At 40.9% G+C, this 23509-nt stretch overlaps 1 protein-coding gene across 1 annotated transcript in view; it reads right to left on the bottom strand.

Annotated features, from left to right (window-relative positions):
• The window catches only part of TMEM132D (transmembrane protein 132D), a 281138-nt gene that overhangs the window by 94460 nt on the left and 163169 nt on the right, over positions 1-23509 (bottom strand). Inside the window, exon 4 of the mRNA XM_068157425.1 lies at positions 12134-12317. Within this exon, the coding sequence (XP_068013526.1) occupies positions 12134-12317 (184 nt within the window). The remainder of the gene's footprint in view (positions 1-12133; positions 12318-23509) is intronic.

Below are 23509 nucleotides of genomic sequence, written 5' to 3'. Positions count from 1 at the left end.
CACAAAACCCGAACAGTTATTTTTAGTCAGGCTCAGGTCCTCAGCCCAGCTCTGCCACTGAAAAACATCACCCCCAATTGCTCAGGAACCTGTCCTCGTTCGGCTCACTGCCTCCTGTGAACCCAGCAGCTCTCAGGCCCAATGGATAATCACTCCCTCAGAAGGTGAGTCAAAGTTGCACACAAAGCTGGTTGTCATTTCTTATGAATCTTGGGCAAGTGTTTAATCCGCTGTCCCTCATCCTCTTTCTGGCATCCTGCCTCTGAGGACATCTCAGGTAGAAAAAAAGAATTCTTAATACCACTGGCTAGCAATTAAAAGGATGGAAGAGTCAGAGAATAATTCTCTTAATTGACTACTCTTCTTACTACTTGTAATCTAGAGGAAATCTAATTAATTCTACACGAAGAATGACTATTCTGTAGTGAAGTGTAATTCCTGGTCTCTGGGGCTTCAGCTTGCCAGTTGTCAAATTATCCAATTACACACTTGTTAAAATCCATTTTGGGGAGATTTTCATGGCTCGTAAATAAATAATTTCAAAGCTTTAATCCTCAAAATTAAAAGGGAAAAAAAAAAGGAGAAAAAAACCAGGATGCCCCTGACCCTCAAATGGTACCTCAAAATCTTGACATCTAATAATGTCAAGAGGCTGAAAAGAGTGATACTTGTTTGCTCTGCTCAAGCAGCAGCACAGTGGTGAAGGATCTGTTTCAGCACTGAGAAATTTGCTGCTCCTTTTTCAGCTATGTTCTATTCAGATCACTAATCTGAAGGGAACCAATTAAGGCAACATCCCTCTCATTATGCCAAAAGGGGAAAAATCTCCACATAATCATGTCAATTAAGAGGTGGGAAGCCAGCAGAGGCTGTAGCTCAAGCCAAAGATATTGATGCACTGGAGCAAGGCCAGTGCAGGGCCACCAAGCTGATCGAGGGTATGGCTGGGCACATGGTATACACAGAGATGCAGAGAGAGCTGAGCATCTTCAGCCTTAAGAAGAGATGGAAAATGGGAGATCTTATTGCTTTCTACACTTACCTCATCAGAGGATAGAGAGAAAATGAAGCCAGACTGTTTTCAGGTTTACATGGCAATATGATGAGATGCAAAGGACACATTAGAACACGGAAAATCCTGTATAAATACATGGAAAACAAAATTGCCATGAGGATGATAAAATCCCAAAAGGGTTTTCCCAGAGAGACTGTGGGATCTCCATCTTTGGAGGTGTTCAAGATTAAGTGGGCACAGCCCTGAGCAACTAGGTCTCTGAGCAGGGCACTAGAGTATCATAGTATCATAGTATCAGTCAGGGTTGGAAGGGACCACAAGGATCATCTAGTTCCAACCTAGCTAATGGCTACAGCCCTCTGTAGCTAATGGCTACAGCCCTTTTCAATATCTGCAGCTTTGTGATTCCAACAACTCCTTAGAAAGATTCTCTGATTAAAAAGAGGGAGGGGACACATGACACTTAAGTGACTAGATACTTGAAGGAACATTCTTGACTCACTCTAAACTCTGCATCCCAATGGGACCAGATTGGGAAAATCTGAGCATATAAGAAATCTCTCTGTGATCATTTGTATTTCAGTGGAAACAATCCAGCAGCCAGAATTAAAAAGAGTCTTGCTATATTTGCCACTCTGCTGTATGGCAGCATTGTTGGGCTGTAAAATCCTGCGAGTGAAACCTGATGTGAAACAAAAGAAGAACAGAAGGCAGTAATCTGTTTCCTATAAACCCAATCTGACTGTACTTCAATAAAAGTAAGTAAGCACCATCCCTGTGGAGTTTTCAACAACAACAACAACAAAATAATGCAATGTCTTCACTATTCAGTCAGTGTGTGACTGAATAAGACATCCTGACTTTAAAATCATTACGAGCATTTGCCTATCATAACCAGGTCCCTTTCAGCTGGCTGCAACTGGGCTGCACACAAGTTATGAAACCATCAAATATTTCTAAGTGTTTCATTCTGAAAACTCAATTCACCACCACATCATTTCCATTTTAATTTCTTTTAAACTCACAGCATTTTTAACACCAATGGCTTTACAACAGTGTGAAAACTGGCTATGGCTTCTAAGTGTTGTGTCTACTGAAGCAGCGACAAATTCTAAGGGAAACTTGCTCTAAATTCCAATCTGCCAGGTTTTCCTGGTCCTTCTGCATTTCATAGAATCCTGAAGCTTCAGAGCTACACAGGAAGACTGTCAGGGATAAAGGATTGGGCTTGTTTCAAAGCAGTTCAACTACATGCATCTAATCAAGAAAAATACACAGAACTCGCACTTGAGAAAGAGCAGCAGCTGTTATGCAAAGCCATTTTTCTTAGGCTTTAATACTTAAGAAAAATATCCCTGTGTTCCCCTTTCTCTAGGGAACCCAATTTTTGATGCTCCACATCAAATTGTGTGGTTGTCAGCAGCTTTGCCAGCAACCAGTCCAAGCCCTCATTATTCATTCCCCCACTCAGAAAAACTGGATGACTGCTGCTTTCTATTATTACGGGTGATTACAGTGTTAGTCAGCTAGCAACTGCAGCTCCAGAAACAAAAACAAGATTTCTAGCCTCTTGTCTTCAACATCATCATCATCATCAAGATCTTTTTTTTCCCACGGGCCTGTAGCAACCTTTGGAAGAAAAAGAATCGGATTAAACTGGAAGACCTGCTTGATGTTTTTCGCTGCTTGGCAATTTAAGTAGCAAAACGTCCGCGTTGATGTTTCAATGAACGCAGTTACTGTTTCATTGCATGTTCCACAGATCAACAAAACGTCTAACAGCGAAGAGAAAGAGCTATTGCTTGTTATTTCAACAAATGTAAAGAACCTCAGGGTTGTCATTGATTCTGGAGGGGAAAAAATAATAAATCAAAGGCTGCGGCATTTGTTGGGTTCTGGAGATAAGGCATCTCTGACTGCCAAGTGCTTGTCTTCTTATTTCATTGTCTGTACATAAACCAAAATGCTGTGTGCTAGTGACTCACACGTTCGTTAGCAGTTAGACAATAGGCAGCTGCTAGAGCAAAGCCAATGTTTAGCATAACAGTGACAATTATAGGAAGCTGAAGACCAAACCCACTTTAGCAGGCAATTCTAACTGGAAAAGGAACCCTATACATCAGCCCTCTTGCAACTGAGTATATTCACTTCTTGAGCAAGTCACACAGGAATACCAGAACTATCACACTCAATTGGCCTGCTCAGCTGCCTGGTCCATTGTCTGGGAACAGACAGGTGCCAATATCACACGCTCTGAAAAAGCTTAAATAATTGACATCTACGAGTAGGAAAAATGTCTTGTAGCCTCAGATATCTGTGATTCAATTAGTTTCTGAAGCATATCAGATTATTATGTGTTTACTGGATGAAACATTTTCTTCCATTAGCTGTACAGGCTCATTACAGTTATTAGAATGTGAAACAGAATCTAATCTGACTCATGCATTAATGCATTGCAAACTTTATGCACTGCATAGAGACTGATTAATGTGCTTTTGAATACAAAGTCCTTCCAGCTCAAGTTGCCTGAACCAGAGAGAACCAATCCAAAGGGTTGGCTTTTGGATCCAGGCAAAGCTGTGAGACTGGCAGTTAGGAAGACAACCTGTTCCTCTGAACTGATACAACAACGTTCCAGAATTAGGCTAGGGAAAGATTGGGTTTTGAATCGCTGTCAATAATGACACTGAAATAAGATGAAACACACTACTATCAAAATTTGCTAATAGTGTCAGTTTGGGAGGCACTGCCAATACAGAAGTTTGAACTATTAAATAAGAAGCATCAGAAGAAAAAACTCCAAAGATTCAGGGGAAAAAGAAATGGGATGGAATGCAGTCACATGGTGCAATCTCTAATCGTGGGGACTGGCAGCAAGAATTTTGGCCATTGGGTAAGAGGACTTCAGCCTCAAACAAGAGAGGAAAAGAAATTTCCAGATATACTATTCAGTCACAGGATGAATGTATGCCACTGAACAAAACAATCCCCAACTAACCAACACCCCCTGACAACCAGATCCAAACCCATGCATGTACCATCTGAGAGGGAGAAAACCCCAAAATGTTTCCAGGGCATAAGCACTTCAACAACAATGGTGAGTGGCATTAGTTGGCTCCTGTAGTCAACTTGGGATATCTACTTTCAAGAAAGGTGAATCAAAATCAGAACTGGCAGGTGCCAAAAGAGGTTACTGGAAGAATGGAAAGTCTGGTTTATGATATGAAATAATAGGACCTTGACCTACCTAATTTTAGGAAGTAATAGGATATACTTATGAAAATAACATGGCTGCTTTTGATATCACAGTGACTGAAGAATTTCTCCCTATTCCCATGAGTAGATTTTATCTGTAATTCACTAATAATTTTGCTTTTAAAAGTCCCTCTTCAGAAATGTGTAACATTTTAATTAAATATTTGAAAACTTGCTGAATGCTGTAATTGCCATTTAAAAGCTATGAATTAGGAAGGTAAAAGCTTTCAACTACTCTCTAGACATCTTTTTCTTTCTCATAATGCTGGCTTTCAGTGGAGGTGTTTAGAAACATTTACTCATTGAAGCTGAGTAGGGCAGTAGATTCTGGCTCATGTGATCCTCGACTTCTCAGATGTCAGGCAGAACCCAGGCCACTCACAGCCAAAAGCAGATCCTTGCTGTAATCAATTTGCTCATCTATATCATACATATGGATGGAGACTCACATTTCAGTTCTCTCACGGAAAATCTTTACTTTCATCCAAATGCATCCTAATAGTCAGCTTAGTAGAGACAGGACTCCAATATCCTACTGCACTACCCCAGCATGGACCCCCACTGTATTGCTCAGCAGCTCCTGAAAGAAAACAGCAGCACCCTGCTAACCTGAGAGGTGGCAAAGCACCTGAGCAGAAGAGAGGGCCTAAGGAAGAGGCAGGGACAGCCATGTAATCTTAAGAGCTACAGGTAGACCATAAGCTCCAACACTGACATCACTTGCACAACTAGGTCTGTGCTCCAGAGACCATGATCATCCACTTGTCACATCTTCTGCAACAGGGAAGAAAAGCCAAGCTGAAACCTTGGGCTAGCAGAAGGCAGCATGGCTGATTTCAGGAGGAACATGCTGCCCATCCCCATCCCTTTCCTGTAGGAAGGGACATACATTTCCTTTATGTTTTTATAATTAGTGTCTGTTTGGCTACTAAATTCTTCAGAGTAAGGCTGCAATTAAATAAGCATTTGTGCAGCATTGAGCACTCTGGTAGCTATGTCTGAGCCATATACCCAGTCTCTAACAGAGCACAAACAGCACTAGCTAAAAATTAAACGTATCAGATACATATATTTATAAGGGCATTAATCCCCTAAGAATTTCTAAAAGCCACCAGTGACTGGCACTGCCATGACAGCTGATTCCTGTAATTATCAGAAATAATTTCAACACAGAAGAGCTTCCTATATAATAAATAGCCTATTTGCTGCAGCAACTGATTTCATTTATTTATTTGGTCTATTTATCCAGCTTCTTAGGCTGAAGGTATGTGGAAGTGCTTCCTTCCTGTCAACGTTTTCATTAAAGTTTTATGAAGAACATCAGGAGCAAGTTGAAATAATAAATTATCTAAAAGGTATAATGTTAAACTGGTGTTCAGGTTTGGGATACAATTTATTTAATATGACTGCCACAAATGCAACTTCTCGTAAGCCAAAATGTCTTTAATGGGTCTGAGGACAAGAGCACGTTCGTCTGCGAGGGGAGAATGGGTTTGCAGTCAGTGTTGCTTCAATAAATGTACCTCTTAACAAAATTTCCCCTTAAATATGAAATTTCTAATAGCTATTCAGTATAAAATATTTCTGTTCCACAAATAATGGCATTTACTCTTTTACAACCAGTTTACTAACCTGACCTTGTGAAAAACATTCCATTTGTGTTTCAGACAATAGCAGCTGTGGTGACACAAACACTGCAAAAGTGGTTGTGCTATTTTACAAGGTTATTTTGCTCCAGCACTACCAGTGACCCTTTCCTGGAGGTTACTAACCTTGTAAGCCACCTAAGAAGAAGGATACCGTGAGCTTTCCTCCTAACAGCCAACCCAAATTTGTTTAAACCACCTTCATTTGCAGCTTAAAAATAGGTCAGTTTGATCTGCACTGAAGCAGCTGTCCTCTGCAAGAGCTGAGCTGTGTGATTCTGAGAGCAGGAACAGCTCACCAAGCTGGGACTCCTCCGTAAGGTCAGGTTAGAAGGAATAATTCTTTGCCTTCACAACAACCTGTTTGTTGCAAAACAATGAGCTGGGCTTTGGTCACTGACCTTGTTTAAGTCTGTGACAAACCAGGATTCTCTTCTCATAGGTTTTTCTACATTTGACTTAATCTCTCTCTGCCTCACACCTCACTTGATTGTCTTGGAGGCCAGTGTTGCACTGCTTGAGGATGATAAATAATGGGCCAAATCAGAGTGATAATGGAGGCTCAGCTGGTAATACAAGCCTGTAATTCACTGTTCACCATTCACCTTCACCTGCTAAAATATAGCTGGGAGAGAAGGAAGATTGTCTTTGGAGCTCTTGTCTCTGCCAAGCAGACCGCAACCTCACCACTGTACCATTAATTAAGTTTCAAATCCCATCTTTTCATGCTGTCCATTTCAGTTCTCTAATAATAAGGTTATTTTTAGGTTGATGCTGACTAGATTATAAATATACCTAAGGGCTGTCTGTTGTATTCAATAAGAAGGAAAGACAGGCACTCGACAGCCATGTGGGCACAAAACTCATCAAGTCCAGACCAGAGCTGAGTTTGATGAAGGCTGAAAGGATCCTGTTCTGCTAGTCCCTGCAAAGGTGAAACCTGCTAATTCAGCCCAGGCAAGTTGTCCTGCCTGCCAGCCAGCAAATTTGAGATTCTCTGGGCATCAAGAAAGCTGAATTATCAACTTCAAAATATTAATATTGTGGTTGATATGAGGTAATCCAGGGCCACTCAGCCACTGTTACCATGACTTTGCTTCCTCTGGAAGGTAAACCTTTTCTGCTGTTTCCCGGTTGCGCAGGTCACAGAAAATTGTCTTTTATAGCTGCCATTAAGATCAGTTCATCTGTAATGGCTGGGGAATTGTACAAGAAAGCAATCTAAATTCACAGAGCTGCTATGCACAAGGGTGCTCATCATCCAGCCACCTGGCTTCCTCATCAGCTTCATATGTCCTACCATCATCTGAAACACCTGGTCCTCATAGGTGTCTTTAAGCCTAATAATTCCTTGAGTATCAGGGCAATGACATCTGTGTGAGCCAGGCAGACTTCAATACTAACTTGCTTATCTGAAAGTTTAAAACATGTATGTGGACAATTATTTGTCAAAAGTTGAAGGTCAGGATCTTGCAACCTTTTTAGAAGGTACATGGAGCATTCTGCAAATATTTCTTTCTGCATTCTAGGAGAAAGTAAGGTTAACTCTGATAATGGATTTGTCAACCCTGGGAACAGTATCTCCCCAGGGGAGATTTATTAAAACAGGACTTCTGCTCTTATTCCCTACCAGATTATTAAACAAAGGGAGGGCACTGATAGAACAGATTTAGGACATAGGTGATTTACAGGTTCAGTTAAAAACCAGCCCAGGTATTTTATTATTCATCATTTCTGATATGATTATTTACAGAACAGATTTCAATTTATTCATTTAGCAGCATGTGATACCTGCCCTCTGCCTTCCTCAGTAGGGATTATCTTGTATGTACACAGATGGCTACAGAGCTCGTCTGTCTCTCAGCCTCACCTAATCATTAAAGTTCAACAAAAGGTGAAAGCCACAATTATGAAGGAGCTGACAGAACGTTTAAAAAGCAACAATAATCAATATCAGCAAATGCACAATTCGAGTGATTAAACCTGGAGCATTCATCACCTAACAAAATGAGTGCAAGATAAAACAGGGAAGAAACACCAAAAAGGAGTCAGACAGGACCTGGAAGCTGATTCTTTAGGATACCAATAAAAAATAATGTCATGTTCTAGAAGATTCAGACACATTATTCTCACTGGCTGTCACACTACATTGCAGATCCTCAAAACAAAAAACCCTCAGCAGTTTAGCATGTTCAAGACAGTTAATGAACAAATGGACCATATAGCTTTTTTATGTCATATTGCAAAGGTATTAAGAGGTGCTAAGGTTTCTCTCTCAAAGGTGAACGTCATGAGAATGATGTTTAAAGACAATTAATATGTTTGTTAGCTGACCATAAAGAACATCACTGAAGGTGTTTGCTTCTTCACTTTTCTTCATTTACTTGTGGGGTTATTTTCAAAGTGTCACACTATCAGTAATTACCATGGAGTAATCTCTGGCACTCCTGGTCCACAATTCTCCATCCAGAATAAAGCATTATTTGTTTCTGTAATGCCTTTACCAAATGACATGTTCTTAAGACCCCTCTTCTTCACTTCCCTGGAGAAACAAACCTTGTGGTGAGAAAGCTGGCAGGGAAATAGGGAGAGTTTTGAATAGTGCCCATGCAAGACATGCATGAATTACAGCGCAAACTGTTGGGGAAGAACATTATATCATACAAGTATCTGCCTATTTCATGGGATTTAGTGGACATTTTAGTTTCTGTCAACAAGGGAAGGTATTGCTAGGTGGCTGTAAAAGCCACTGCAAAGCAATCACCATAAAAGGCCAATAATTTTTTATAACCCTGGATAAACATCTTTGCTTGCATTTCATCAGGCTTAAGGGAAAGGATCATGCATTGCAAATACCCAGACAGGTGCTCGCAGGTTCTTACAATGTTCTCAAATTAAATGTCTCCTCCCATGCTGTTCCCATTCTGCTAACAAGGGCTGACTGGGGTCCCATGCACAGCTTACCAAGATGGGTTCTGTTGCACTTTACAATTAGGAAGAGTGTAGCTGAAGTATCAGAAATACCATACTTTATGGTACCACATATCCATCATACATGTCCTACAGCTTTTCTCATCAATATCTTTGAGTACTCTACTGTGACTAATGTGGCTCCCATTATTGGTGTAGGGCCCTGCAGGAGTCTCAAAAGCTGGCATGATACTATGCCATAATAAAAAAACCCAAACATGCACTGGAGAAAGATAAGGTGAGCTCAGCAAGTGTCTTAATAACTTCAGCAGAGGGTAAGTATTTCTAGTGTGTCCTGATGGCAACATATACATCTAAATCTTTCCACTGCAGCATTTTGTAATACAGAAAAAGAAACAGGAAGCTCTGAAGTGGCCAGACTTCTGCTTTGAAATCTACAAATCCATACTAGCCAGCAGAAAAGATTACAGAGAACAAACACAGTGAAGAGGTGGTATGTGCTAGCCTATTAGAAAAACAAAACTCTGCCTTAATCTTAAGGCAAGAAAATTGTTCTTTTGAAAAATTAACCTATAAATGAAATATTCATCAGCATTTCTGTTTGCTGCTTCTAAACATAGCATCATAGTATCAGTCAGGGTTGGAAGGGACCACAAGGATCATCTAGTTCCAACCCCCCTGCCACGGACAGGGACACCCCACACTAGATCAGGCTGGCCAGAGCCTCATCCAGCCTGGGCTTAAACACCTCCAGGGACGGGAACTCAACCACCTCCCTGGACAACCCATTCCAGTGCTTCACCACTCTCATGGTGAAGAACTTCCTCCTCACATCTAGCCTGAATCTCCCCACCTCCAGCTTCATTCCATTCCCCCTAGTCCTATCACTACCTGAGATCCTGAGAAGTCCTTCCCCAGCCTTCCTGTAGGCCCCCTTCAGATACTGGAAGGCCACAATTAGGTCACCTCGGAGCCTTCTCTTCTGCAGACTGAACAGCCCCAACTCCTTCAGTCTGTCCTCATAGGAGAGGTGCTCCAGCCCTCTGATCATCCTTGTGGCCCTTCTCTGGACACGTTCCAGCACCTCCATATCCCTCTTGCAATAGGGACTCCAGAACTGGACACAGTACTCCAGGTGGGGTCTCACCAGGGCATGAATTTCTATGTCCTGCTAAGAAGCTCAAGAAAACTAATCATAATTAACTCTTGTCTCCAGAAAACAAAGAAATAAATAATGTAACACTGTTTTCATTGTGGTTCTTCCAAAATAGAAAAGTTGAATTTAGTTAGTTTTATTAAATTTGTAAATTACAAACTGGCTTTGCTAAGATCACAGAGAGACATGAATTCCCAAAGTCACCTTAAGTTAGACATCTTGAAATTACCATTCCCTCTGTGTGAAGTACAACAAAGATTTGGAGATTTGTGATACCCCAGAGTTTCTTCTCTGACACTCCAGTTTAAAAAACTCCACCACCTCCATTGGAATGTGCTGCCCAGGGAGGTGGTGGAGTCACCATCACTGGAGGTGTTTAGGAAGAGACTGGATGGGGTGCTTGGTGCCATGGTTTGGTTGATTAGATAGTGATGATAGGTTGGATTCGATGATCTCAAAGGTCTCTTCCAACCTGGTTAATTCTATTCTCTTCTAAGGCTAAAACTATTCCCAGTCTGTCAGTAATTAGAGGACCCCTGCCATTTAAGTTTACTTTCTCACTTACCCATTATCCCAACACCTGTGGCCTTGTGAAATGCCACCTATTGATAACTTTGTAGGCTTTGCATGACCTTTGAGCACAGAATTTAGTGATTCTGGAAAATGGTGGGGGATTTTTCATCTTTTAATGGAAATTAAGAGTGAGCTGGTTTGTAGCAACTGCCAGGAGAATCTATCTTTCTTCTTATAGCTATGTTTTTGCCACTATATCACTTGATACTAGAGTAATCACCCATCATGGGCAGTATGAGATGATTTAGTGTTTTCTGCAACCACTGGAACCACCAGGAAATAAATCTTTTATCTTCCTATCAAGTGAGAGAATAAACCCTCCTGCATCTCAGATTATTTAAATCAGATCATCTCCACAGCCCTAACCCTCAGTACTCCAGAACTCATGTGGCTGCATGGAAGAGACCCATCTGCAGACCTGAACACCTCTTCTCTTACCAGCAAAACAGCAGAGATCACCCACTATTCAATAGCAGGAGCTAGTCCATACAACTCTGATTTGTCAGACAGCCACAATTCCAGTTGGAGAGACAAATTTCAATTGGGATATAAACCTTGGTAATTAAAGCATAAGCCATTAGCAAAGACAAGAAATGCTTTGGGTGATATAAAGAAACACAACATCTGAGTAGCTGAAGTCGGTAAATAACAAGAACAGCAAATTCTGTCAGTCTGGAAGTGGAGAGAGCACCACTCTTCAATAACAGCATAATTAACTGGCTATCACCAGGCAAGCATCCAGGTGACATTTTTTTAAATGCCCTGGGATTGACTTTTGGGTTTCTTTCAGTGCTAAATAATGTGTCAATGTTTTCTAACAGATTGTCTAAGAGCAAAAATGAGTTGTGACTAGACCTCAGAGAAGAATACTTCATCCCTAACGATGAAGAATATGAAGAAGAAACACACAAAAGTTGTGTCTGTACTTGGAACTGGGGTACCTAACAGGTTTTTTAAGCAAAAAAGCAAGGTTAAGCATCAGGTATTTTTCAAGCCCTGTAATTTGCATAGTGACAGTGAGACAACCCATTTGAATGCATTTATGTAACACACTTTGCTACCTTCTGTATTGTGTGCTCCTCAGGTAATTAAAAGTTGCTCAGACGTCATGCCATGACTTTTATTTTCTCTTTTCACTCTCAAATGAATATGGAATCAGAATTCAAAAGCTGCAAAAAAATGTGATTCAGGAAGTTCTTAAATTCTGGACCAAATGTAAGAGTACTTGTGATACAAGTGAACAGTGTCCAAGGATACCACTTGTCACAACAGTGAGTGAGTTCTGGACACTGCAAATGCCATGAATTCAGCTTCTGCCTCCAAGTGGTCAGTATATTGGCCAAAGAGATCATGACTGTGGTCTTCCCTCATGAGGTTTCACAGCTAAATGAAGCAAACTTCTAAAGGTAGTAACTGTTTCTCAGGGTGATGAAAATTCCTGTGTCATTGCCCTTTCTGGCCCCTTTCAGCAGATCATTCAGTGAAATAAAAAGTCTGTTAAGCATTGGATTTGTAAAGCAGTATTAAAACCCCATGGAATGTCAGACAATCTCTTACCATAGCCAAAGGGAGAACTCCCACCAGGTCCTTCTGGCTTACATAGATCTTGGAGATTCCTAGATCAGATGTTGTGTCTCCAGGATATTCTACTTGCCATGTGATGATCTGGGTCCCAGGTAGGTCAGCTAGGTGTTCAATTTCAAAATCAATCTGCATAATTTCAGAGGAAGGACCATCCGCACTGCAAGAAAGGAAGCAAATACAAGGTTCCATTCACACGGCTGGTAAAACAGCAATATAATTGCTTTTCTATTAATAAAACATTGTATTAAAGCTCTCCCAAAGAGAGGATTCAATGGGATGATGGATTTAATAATGAATTAATCATTTGCTCTTGTCTTAAGATTTCAGGGTATTTCCCTTACGTCCAAACGGCTTATGAACACTGTGACATGGGGCACTAAGGACTGCTCCATCTTACAGGTGGAGAAATGAAACTAAATCAAGACAAAAAGAAGGCTAAAGCTACAGCCTTAAAAACCTGACTATGCGGTTCTCCCCTTAACAAGCACATTGCATTTCCTCCCTGTTCAAGCAGCACATCAGCAAATCTAATGGGAATCACTCCCTGAAACGGGAAACCACTGCATTAAAAGTGCTGTCTGCTTTTTAAAAAGGCAGGCATGGAAGAGAAGTCGAAGCTCAGGATGGGATCCATGAATGAGAGCAGCAGGGATTGGAAAACCTGGAATTAATTTTTGGCTATACTGCTACCTTCTGTGAATGTCTCAAGCTCCTGTTGTGCTTTGCTAAACTAGGAATTACAGCTAATTTAGCTTGTTGGAGGAGAAGAGTGTTAGCAAACATTGGCCAATCTTGCCAGGATCCTTTGGCAAAACACATTAGAAAAGAAGGAAGAGTTACCAGATATGATTTTCCAGGATGGTCTGGCTGCATTGGGGTTATTGATACTTTATCAATGCTGCTTTTTCTTTACATGCTGTCCTTCCTATGGTTACATGGTCACATGAGTGAATACCATAAAGCAGAAATGTAAAGATGGAAAACTGGGAAGAAACTTCTTGGTGCAATCACTGCAAAGGTTGTTATAACATCAACTCATGTATAAATGCAATGCAGTAAAGTTACTATTGTGTTAGCAAGGTGAGTTCCATAGTCTAGTGGGATTTATAAAGACATGAAAATACTAAATGTAAAGTTGTTGAGAAATAAAGAATTTCTGAGCAGTGAAGAAATCCAGAAAACACTGAGTGACATTGCTTTTACTTCTGAAGCACTGAAGTGTTTTTGTGGAGGGGAAAGGAAAGAACAGAATTTCTTTCAGTGGGATAATACCAAGGAGAGGGAGAATGGCACAACACTGAAGTGTCTTAGAGTGCAGCTGGAAGAAAAAGGAAACATTTGAGCAACTGGTTAGAGAGTCCTAGAATGAGCTTAAAACCCATCAGGTTTTCCCAGCTGATGTGGAGGAAGAGCTAAAGCTGGCCATATTTTTTATGAAAGCCACTTAGGACAACAGCCCCAGTTTGGGATTCTTCTCAAAATACTCTGATATTTTCACCATGCTGGCTAAATCCAATGCCATATGCAAAGCTTGAAGAGTTTAATCTGATCATCTTTAAGGTTTGGATTTTAATGTGTGTATTGAGTCCCTTCTATCCTGGATGGAACTTAAAAGGAGCTTCTGTGTTTCCAAAATGGAACTCATTGTGTTCACATTCTCATTTCTTCATGTCAGGGAAGAAAGGAAAAAAAAAAACCCACACACCAAATAACACAGAGTTTCTAAACTAGCACTGAATGCAATGTTATTTTATGCTGACCTAGGTAGGATCAGAAAGCTGCTACATGCAGCTGTGACCACTGAAGCACAGTTACCTTAATTGTATGAGCAGGGACAGGCAATGCGTCGCCTATAAATACTTGCCAGTGATTCTGTTTTGTACAGTGTGTTCTATCACAGTTTCTGTGTTTAAAGAACTTTATACAATGAACCTTAGTTTTGTGATTCTATTCAGGGTGTCTTTCTTTATTATGGCATTCGTTTCTGCTACTACTAGTTACTGGCTTTGTAAAATTGGTGCAGTCACCAGAAACATGTCCTGGAACAACAGCAAGGGACTGCTGTACAGGAGTGAACTGCAGGGCAGAACACCATGGAAAAAAACCCAAATGATTGTCAAGAAGTCAATCAGCTTCTTTTTTTTTTTTCCCAGGTAAGTCAGAGATTAGGTGAAAAGGAGTAAAGTGATCAGGACACAGGAAAACAAAGGAGGGAGTAAAAGGCAGTGGAGAAGACGGGGAAGGAGGAGTGGAACATGATCCTGAAACTACAGCTCCTATATGGCAGAAATACAGGAAAACCAAAAGAATGGAAATATTTCTTTTATTTTCTCCAACCAGGTCTTTTAATGAAGCATTTCTTGCAGTTACACCCCCCCCCCCCCCCCCAAACACACACAAACTTTGTTAACAAATTCCATTTTGCTAGAAAAATATTTAACCTAACTCCTCTTAGAAATCTTAAACATCTCCAAATGCTATGATTACAAAGCACCTCAAAAATCAATAAGAATCTCATCAATGCTATTAAAGATACATTAAGAAACTGTGAAAATATTGCACCACCTATGATCAGGCCCAAGCTCTCAGCATCAGGTCAGGAGCATTTCCTACCTCCACAGAGCCATCCTGCACCTGCTGCTTATGACACACACTTGATTGAGGCAACGCTTTTTAATAAAAGAAACAAACAAAAAAGTATCTCTCTTCGGCCCTTTTGGTGTGGGACTCATTTTAAATCCAAGAGGCTGGAGCCAAGGCCCTTGGTCATATAGAATCATAGAATCAATAAGGTTGGAAGAGACCTTAAAGGTCATCAAGTCCAACCTGTCACCCAAGACCTCACGACTACTAAACCATGGCACCAAGTGCCACATCAAATTCCCTCTTGAACACCTCCAGGGATGGTGACTCCACCACCTCCCTGGGCAGCACATTCCAATGGCTCTGTGAAGAACTTTCTCCTCACCTCGAGCCCAAACTTCCCCTGGCATAGCTTGAGACTGTGTCCTTTTATGCTAACACCTGTGCCATCAGGTCAGCTTTAGAGAAAGAACCAGCCACCCTTCTGGCTGTCAGGATGCTGTGCCCTGAAAGACAGTTTTCAAGAAGAGACACTGTAAATCCAAGAATAGCTACTGGATGTGGGCACTGTCAGACAGTTCAAGTATCCCACTCCAAACTTCCCCAGCTGTGGTATTGTCTTTGACCTTCATATAATGCTTACAACCCAAGATCTGTTCTGAACTCACTAAAATAACCAGCTGTGTAATGTTTTTCATGATACAATGTATAAAGTCGCCTCAGTGTCTTTAGAAGGCTATAATGGACACAAGAAGCCTAAAGGTATGAACATGCTAAATAAAATGTATCAGAGGAATGCTGAAGAAAGCGTCTTGGGGAGAAGAGAGAAAGAAGTCAATCTCTGTTCCTTTCTACCTCCATACATGTACCCAGTTCTCCAGGACAAGCCTTGCAGGGCACTGAAAGGGCCTGTGGCCTGAAATGCTGCACAGGTGAGGCTAAGAGGTGGAACAGCAGTGCTCAGAACAGACAGAAATGTTTCCAGGGATAACTGGAAATGCTTCCTAGCACAAAAGAAGGGATATAGCAGTTCAGTTGACCTCATGAGACCTCTGGGACCTCATGAAAACCATTATCCTTATTTTACAGGAGAGAAAAATTAAACCGAAATGCCTTTCCCATAAAAAGAGGGATAAGATGATTTATACAGCACAAAGTGTGTAAGATGATTTATACACACAAAGTGGAATAAGGTGGCATTTCAGAGAGAAAGTAATTTAAAAATAAGTATAAATCTTTGGGTAAGATAATATGCCATGCTGCCACCCCAGATAAAAACCCCATGCCAGCTATTTCCAGCTCTGTCAGTTGGGTTGCAGAAATATTTTAAGGCTTGCTGTCATCTGTCCTGCCACTGCACAGAGTTGGCAGTGGCAATATGTGTTAAATACAACTTCTGCCTCCTGTGGTAGGAAATAATATAAACCCAAATGAGATGTAGAATAAAGACAGAACAAGCAGTGAAAACAAAGAATTGCCATTTTGTACCAAACCCACACAATTTTCTGAAACTATTTCTGATACAGTTCATCAAACAAACAAAACAAAACAAAACAAAACAAAAACAACCAACCAACTGAAAAAAACCCCAACAACCAAAACCCAAAGCTCTTTATTTTCTTCAGAATTTAAACAATTTCAACAAAAGCAGTTTTATTGACCCATCCCTTTTGGAATTACAAGTCATTGATGACCAGGGGCTGGAGCACTTCTCCTATGAGGACAGGCTGAGGAAGCTGGGGGTTGTTCAGCCTGGAGAAGACAAGGCTTCCAGAGAGACCCAATAGCAGCCTTCCAGTACCTGAAGGGGTCTACCAAAAGGCTGGACTAGATAACCTTTGGAGGTCCCTTCCAATCCAAATCATTCTGTGATTCTCTAATCCCAGTATTAAAGAGTAGTTGTTACCTTACCAAACATGAGGAGATCAAAGGGAATTCAAAGGACATTGGAGAATCAGCCTATAGCACACAAGTATTACACTTCGTGTTTCCCTGTAGCAGTGTCAGAAGTCTTTGGACTTTATCCATTTTGCAATGCTACTGAGAACATGCAACAGAGTAACATATTGTCTTACTACTTAAATAGGTTTTAAATGGGGAAGAAAAGGAAGAGGAAACTAGAAGAAATGAAGAGGGGGAAAACCTCACAGAGAGAAAAAAGAAAATTTACCTGTTATAGAGGAATGAGAGAGAGAGAAAAGCAGAAAATTAACTTCTGTGAAATGTAGATAGAAAGAGAATGATAGAAAAATAAACAATAAGGTTGGAGTGCATAGGTGCATTGTGAGAAACATCTAGAAAATCCAGATAAATGGGAAATGGAGCTGGGGTAAACAGTAAACCAAGGAAAACACAATTTCAAACTTCTCATGTGAGTTTGTCTTTCCAGCTATATTTGAAGTAGTCAGAAAAGGATCCTGATGATGTTTATCTTCACCAAGAAAAGGCTGCCTGTCTAGTCTTTGCTGAATTCCTAACAAATATCCACAGCTCTTTTTCCAGGACAAAGCATAATTTCACTTGTGAGGGTGTTTTTATTTGTTTTCAGAAGTCTTTACATGAGAGTCAAACTGTTCTGGCAGGGGAAACACATTTGCATTCCTCTCCATATTTGCCAGAGAGATAGAGATCACATCTCTTCTGCATAAACAGGTACTTGCAATGCAATAAACTGCTTCTGCTTGGCATGTTTGATAGCATCCTAGAAATTACGTGTATAGGGTATGTAAGGAAAAAAATGTGGGATCTCTGACAAGGAGACTGTAATAGTGACATGTGAAGAATAAAAAGGAAGGAAGGAAGACTATGAGGAAGGAAGACTGTGTGTTACAGCAGGCTAATTTATTTGGGCTTTTCTTTGGAGCTCATCACCACACAATAAGCCACTGCTTTAGAAATGCTGATAACTTCTTCAAATTCAGCCAGAGGTTACTGAGAAACCTTTCTGCAAGAGATGATGATGATGGGTATACACATCTGCATTTAGTCTCTTCTTTATGTGGTGGGTTTTGTTTTGTTTGTTAGTTTTGGTTTTTTTTTGTGTGTGTGTATTTTATCTTTAACTTTGGCAAGCAAAACCTTTAGGTTTCCTGTGCAGGTTGACCCTATATCAATGCACACAGACATGCCTGCTTCAGGCCAGATTTGAACTCTTCAATAAAATATGGGAAGATGAAGCTGAGAAAAGCATTTCACTACTGATGTGAAATCTTTGAAGGATTTATGTCTTTCTATTGGGGGTCTTTTCCAGCCTCACATGTACAAAAACCATAAGGTAAAAGATCTCAAAATAGTCTTACAGGCAAGAGACATTCTTTATTTTCATGAATCTGATTGTGTTTTCCTTCAGGCTTCTGAGTTAGAGTGCAATCAGTAAGTATTTTCCAGCTTTTTTTGGAAAACCTTTTGTACAGGATAAAATCTGCAGAATTTCAGTGAACAATTTTATTCCTACAATTAGGATTTATGGTAAAAAAGCCCCAAACAAATATTACAAGATTTGACATTAAACATAATGAGTTAACAGCATGATATTGCCTTTCACCAGCTGAGGAACCAGCCCGGCTCCAGAATGTGAGCTCAACATATCCAATGCCTGATCTCCCAAATCCATTCAGTAGGTATGAATCTAGATGGATAAGCCAGAAGAATTTCCACCTCTCCTTTCCAGCTGAAAACAAAATGCCTGAATTTACTCCAAAAGTTAGAGTTTTATTAACACAAAACCAAGCAACGTGGTGCATTGGTTGCCAAGGAATGAGTATATTCATACTCCACATAGCAGCCCTTGGTCCCAGGGGTAAACAAGTAACAAAAAAGAGGAAATGTACCATGGACCAATATAGGTTGGGGAGTGACCTGTTGGAAAGCAGCACAGGGGAAAGGGACCTGGGCATCCTGGTGGACAGAAGAATGACCATGAGTCAGCAATGTGCCCCCACGGCCAAGAAGGCCAATGGCATCCTCGGGTGTATTAGAAGCAGTGTGGGTAGTAGGTCAAAAGAGGTTCTCCTCACCCTCTACTCTGCCTTGGTGAGGCCACGTCTGGAATATTGCATCCAGTTCTGGTCTCCTCAGGTCAAGAAGTACTTCAGGGAATTGCTTGAAAGAGTCCATCACAGAGACACAAAGGTGATGGAGTGGAACATCTCCCTTATGGGGAAATAAGCTGGGTCTCTTTAGCTTGAGGAGAAGAGGAGACTGAGCAGTGACCTCATTCATGTTTATAAAGATGGGACAGGCAGTGTCAGGAGACTAGAGCCAGGCTGTGCTCAGTGATGTCCAGTGATAGGGCAAAGGGGCAATAGTGCAAGCTGGAGCAGAGGAGGTTCCAATGTGAACATAAAAACTTTTTCACTGTGAGGGTGAGAGAACACTTGAACAGGCTGCCTGGAAAGGTTGTGGATTGTCCTTCTCTGGAGACATTCCAAATCCACCTGGATGTGTTCCTGTGTTCCTACTCTAGGTGATCCTGCTCTGGCAGAGGGGGTGAACATGGTGGTCTTTCCAGGTCACTTCCAACCCCTAACATTTTGTTATTCTGTGAAATTTAAGCAGGAAAGTCAGGCATGTGGCTTGAACCTTCCCAAGGTCAGAGAGGGTACTCAAAAAAAACCCCCAGTATCTGTAGAATCTAGCCCACTGCACTACAGCAAAGATCATTACTCACCATTGATACATCAAGATAAGGTGATGCATAGAGCAGTATATTAAAATTTAATTCTATTCATTGTCATCTTACTATTAAAAATTCAGTGATGGGTAGGCTGAAAAGTCATTTTTCTTCAGGAATAGGTGTATGAAGTGAAAGAAGTAGCAAGAAGAAGAAAAAAAAATCAGCAAAGAATGAGTCTGCTAATCATCTAATGAAGTTATTTTAAAAAATTGATCCAGTTCTCTGGAGCATAACATCAGCAGTGCTGGTTGAGGAATATTTGGTGAATTATTTATTTGACTTTCCCCACCCCCACCCCCTCCTTTCCCCCCCCCCCCCCCTTTTTTCTATTTTGAAATAAATTATTCACCATACAATTTTCCAGCTGTTGACAGCACTTTTTCCAAATAACCCAAGCTATTCAATATTAGCAAACCTTTTAATATAACATAAATTTAAAGCATAGTCTTCCACCAAGGCAGCGTTTCAGTTCAGAACCACGATTCTGAGCATCTCTTGACATAGTAAATCCCGTGATCATTTACCACATGATGCTAAGGGAATGGTAAATCAACATTGACTTTATTACATCCAGCCTAATAATCATTCAATAAATTATTCAGCACAGTAGTCAGTCAACATCAAGTACTTCTAGAGCAGCCCAATCATGAGGCAATGGCAGGAAAACTGCAGTTACTATGCAGGTGGGATTGAATTGCAAGGCTAAGAACACAGTTTACCGACAGCACGAAGTGTAACAAAACACTGCAAACACCTTGCCAGTCCGGTTTCTCTCCCTGCTGCTTTTGTTGTCCTTAGCATAAAAATAACACTAAATACAACATAACTCACATATAGGTGTGACAGAATTGCAAAACAGGAAATCAGGCATACGGCAACAAATGATGGTCATTAATTGGGAACATTTCTTCAGGATCCACCCATGGCCCAGACTACACTGTACAAGAGGACTGCAGAAAGTGATGATTGTTGTCTTAACTGACAAAAGCAAAACTAGGAGGAAAATAACATAACCATCACTTTAAATGTAGGAAAATCATGCTTAAAGGCCTCAACATTGGCCAGGTTTAAGACTTGGCTTGACAGGGATCTGTGCCATCTCATTGCAACTGTACTAGTACCTAGAAGTGTTGGACCAGATGATCCCTGGGGTCCCTTTTAACCTGGCCTTCTGTGAGTCTGTGGACAGTTCAGTACACATGGAAGTGATGTGTTGACTCCATATCCTTGGTATGCCCAAGACTGGTAGCACTAAGTAATTTGACTCTTACATCACGACCTCTAGACTTGAGCCTTAAGTGTTCCTGAAAAAAGCCTTAGATACTTCATTTATGTTACAATTCCCAGACTGTTATGCTGTCAACTACCACATCACTATCACTGTTACCTGAAGATGAAAGAAACCTTTGGAATCACACAAACAAAACACTGATCAGCAGGAATGAGACTCAGTATTTTCATAATCAAAAATTAGAGGGCCAGCACTGCAAATATTTGCTAATTCCAATGTACTAAATCATGAGATCAAGCACTGTGCTCAGTGCACTACCCTGCAGTAAAAGTCATTCCTCATCCTACAAATACTTTCCCACCTTTATATACATAAGCAGCAAATTTATACTTGTTCATAAATACATGTGGGATTCAACTTTCTGAATTCAGGTTACATTTTGGCAGCAATTATTTATCCCTGAAAGGGTCCCACATAGAAAAATTCTCTGCATACAGGCAGTACAAGAAGTTCGTTTAAAAAAAGGCTGTGTTCCCATGACCACACAGAAGCCCAAGGGAGGTCCTTGGCTCACATGGGTGTATGGGGTAGGAGGGCACTGGCTGAATCTGATACTTAATACAAACTAGCCTAAATATGGTCAGGGAAAATTGATTTGAGCAAAGTAATAATCCAGCCATTGACTCTGGTCCTGTGAGATCCACTCCTCTGCAAAAAGTGAACACATAGAATATGTATAAGCAGCCTTAACTCTGTCTCCTACAGAGTGCCTATCACAGAGCCTACAAAAACATTTTCCAGGCAGTGATCACAGTCCCAGGTACACGCTATCAAAGGGGTTATGAGGTGCTGAGAACTAAAAATCTTACTCCCTGAAGTCCACCTGTTATTTCCTTTCATGACTGCATCCTCTTGCTCATCTTCTGAAATACACAGCTGATAAATCTCTTCTATAAGATTATTATAGCTTCCATTGATAGAGTGCTTACTTTTACTTTTCCAGCAAATGTACTCATACAAGGAATCATCAACCTGAAAACTTTGAGAAACTGGTTAAAAAATTCTTCTAAAGTGAGGCTCCCTGAGAAGTGATACTTTACCAGGCTAAGTTACTATTTTTGCATTCATAGCAAAGATGCAGCATTTTTCTGCTTTATGACCCATGCTTCAGACATCAGCTGGTCTCCTTGAGGCCCATTTTGGTCATTTAACTTCGGAATCCAAGATGGTTTTAGAAATGCAATTGCAGTCTTAAATCCAGAGTGGAAGATCCAATACCTTAGCACGCAGCTCCATTCATGCCTCAGAGGTGAGATCTACAACATACTTTCTTTAAGGCTTACTCATTAGTGCCCACACTGATAAAACAAATGCAATTCTATATAAAAGCAGCATTACATTTCACAAGACTCAAGGCCTCAGTACATTAGCCTGGAGAAGAGGAGGCTCAGGGGAGACCTTGTTGCTGTCTACAACTACCTGAAGGGAGGTTGTAGACAGATGGGGGCTGGTCTCTTCTCCCAGGCAACTAGCACCAGAACAAGAGGACACAGTCTCAAGCTGTGCCAGGGGAGGTTCAGACTGGATGTTAGGAAGAAATTCTACACAGAGAGAGTGCCCATTGGAATGTGCTGCCTGGGGAGGTGGTGGAGTCACCATCATTGGAGGTGTTTGGGAGGAGACTTGATAGGGTGCTGGGTTGCATGGTTTAGTTGATTGGGTGGTGTTGGATGATGGGTTGGATGTGATGCTCTTGAAGGTCTCTTCCAACCTGGTCTGGTCTGGTCTGGTCTGGTCTATTCTATTCTATTCTATTCTATTCTATTCTATTCCAAAATTAGTGAGTTCTTTGGAGAGATATGTCAAGGCACAGCCAATATATGACATTAGTATACTCAACTACAGCAACCTCCTCTGCCACAACTGTTCAGTGAGTATTTATGCAAGAGTGAAAAGTTTTTTTCATCTAAAAACCCATAATGTTCAGTATCTCCCAGCTCTGGAATGAAAGAAAATAGTATTTCCAGCTTCCTTAATAATAAGTTTCTGGAATCTCTTTCCTTTTTCCTTATTTTAAGCAATAGCATGAAAAATATAGATTGCCTTGCCCCCTTCCCCCCAGCTTTTTGGAAGAGCTTTAGGCTGAAATATGTTTTGAAATCACTGGCTTATGTGGTAATCTTGGTTGGAAGGGACCTTTGAAAGCCATCTGGACAAACGTCCTTGTCAAATTAGGGCAAATTTCAATGTTAGATTAGGTTTGGCTAGGCTAAATTTTCTCATGTGAGAAAGAGGCATGTTATTTAGAGTCCTTTTTTTCTGTCCTGAGTTTCTTCCTCAAGGTAAAGAAGCAGGGGGGCATGTTAGGATTGACGGCATTTGTTTTCCCAAGTAACAGTTACATGTGATGCAGCCTGAATTCCTGGAGATGAGTGAACTCCTGCCTGCTCATGGGAAGGGGTGAATGATTGTGCACACACCTTTTTCTTTAGCTATTAACCTGTCTTCAGATCAACCCATGAGCTTTCTCACTTTTACTCTTTCAATTCTCTCCCCTTTTCCACTGGAGTGGAGTGAGCAAGCAGCTGCGTGGGGCTGAGCTGCTGGCTGGGGTTGAAGCAGGACAGCTTTGTACACTAACCATCATGTGTAAAGGGGACACACACACACACACACACACACACACACACACACACACACACCCCAGTTCTTAAAAGATTTGAAACTTGGCTCTGACCAAGTGTCTAGAAGCCACCTTGATATTTGACAGGCCTCTGCTCTCTTCTACCACAAGTGATTTTACAAACTATCTGTCCAAGGTTAGTTGAAAGCCAGCATTAATACACAATGACAAAAAAGC

The sequence above is a fragment of the Melanerpes formicivorus genome, unplaced genomic scaffold (genome assembly GCF_026170545.1).
Source record: "Melanerpes formicivorus ecotype bairdi unplaced genomic scaffold, bMelFor1.0.p_v2 SCAF_36, whole genome shotgun sequence".
NCBI classification, from domain to species: Eukaryota; Metazoa; Chordata; class Aves; order Piciformes; family Picidae; genus Melanerpes; species Melanerpes formicivorus.
This window is presented reverse-complemented; position numbering and strand designations above follow the sequence as displayed.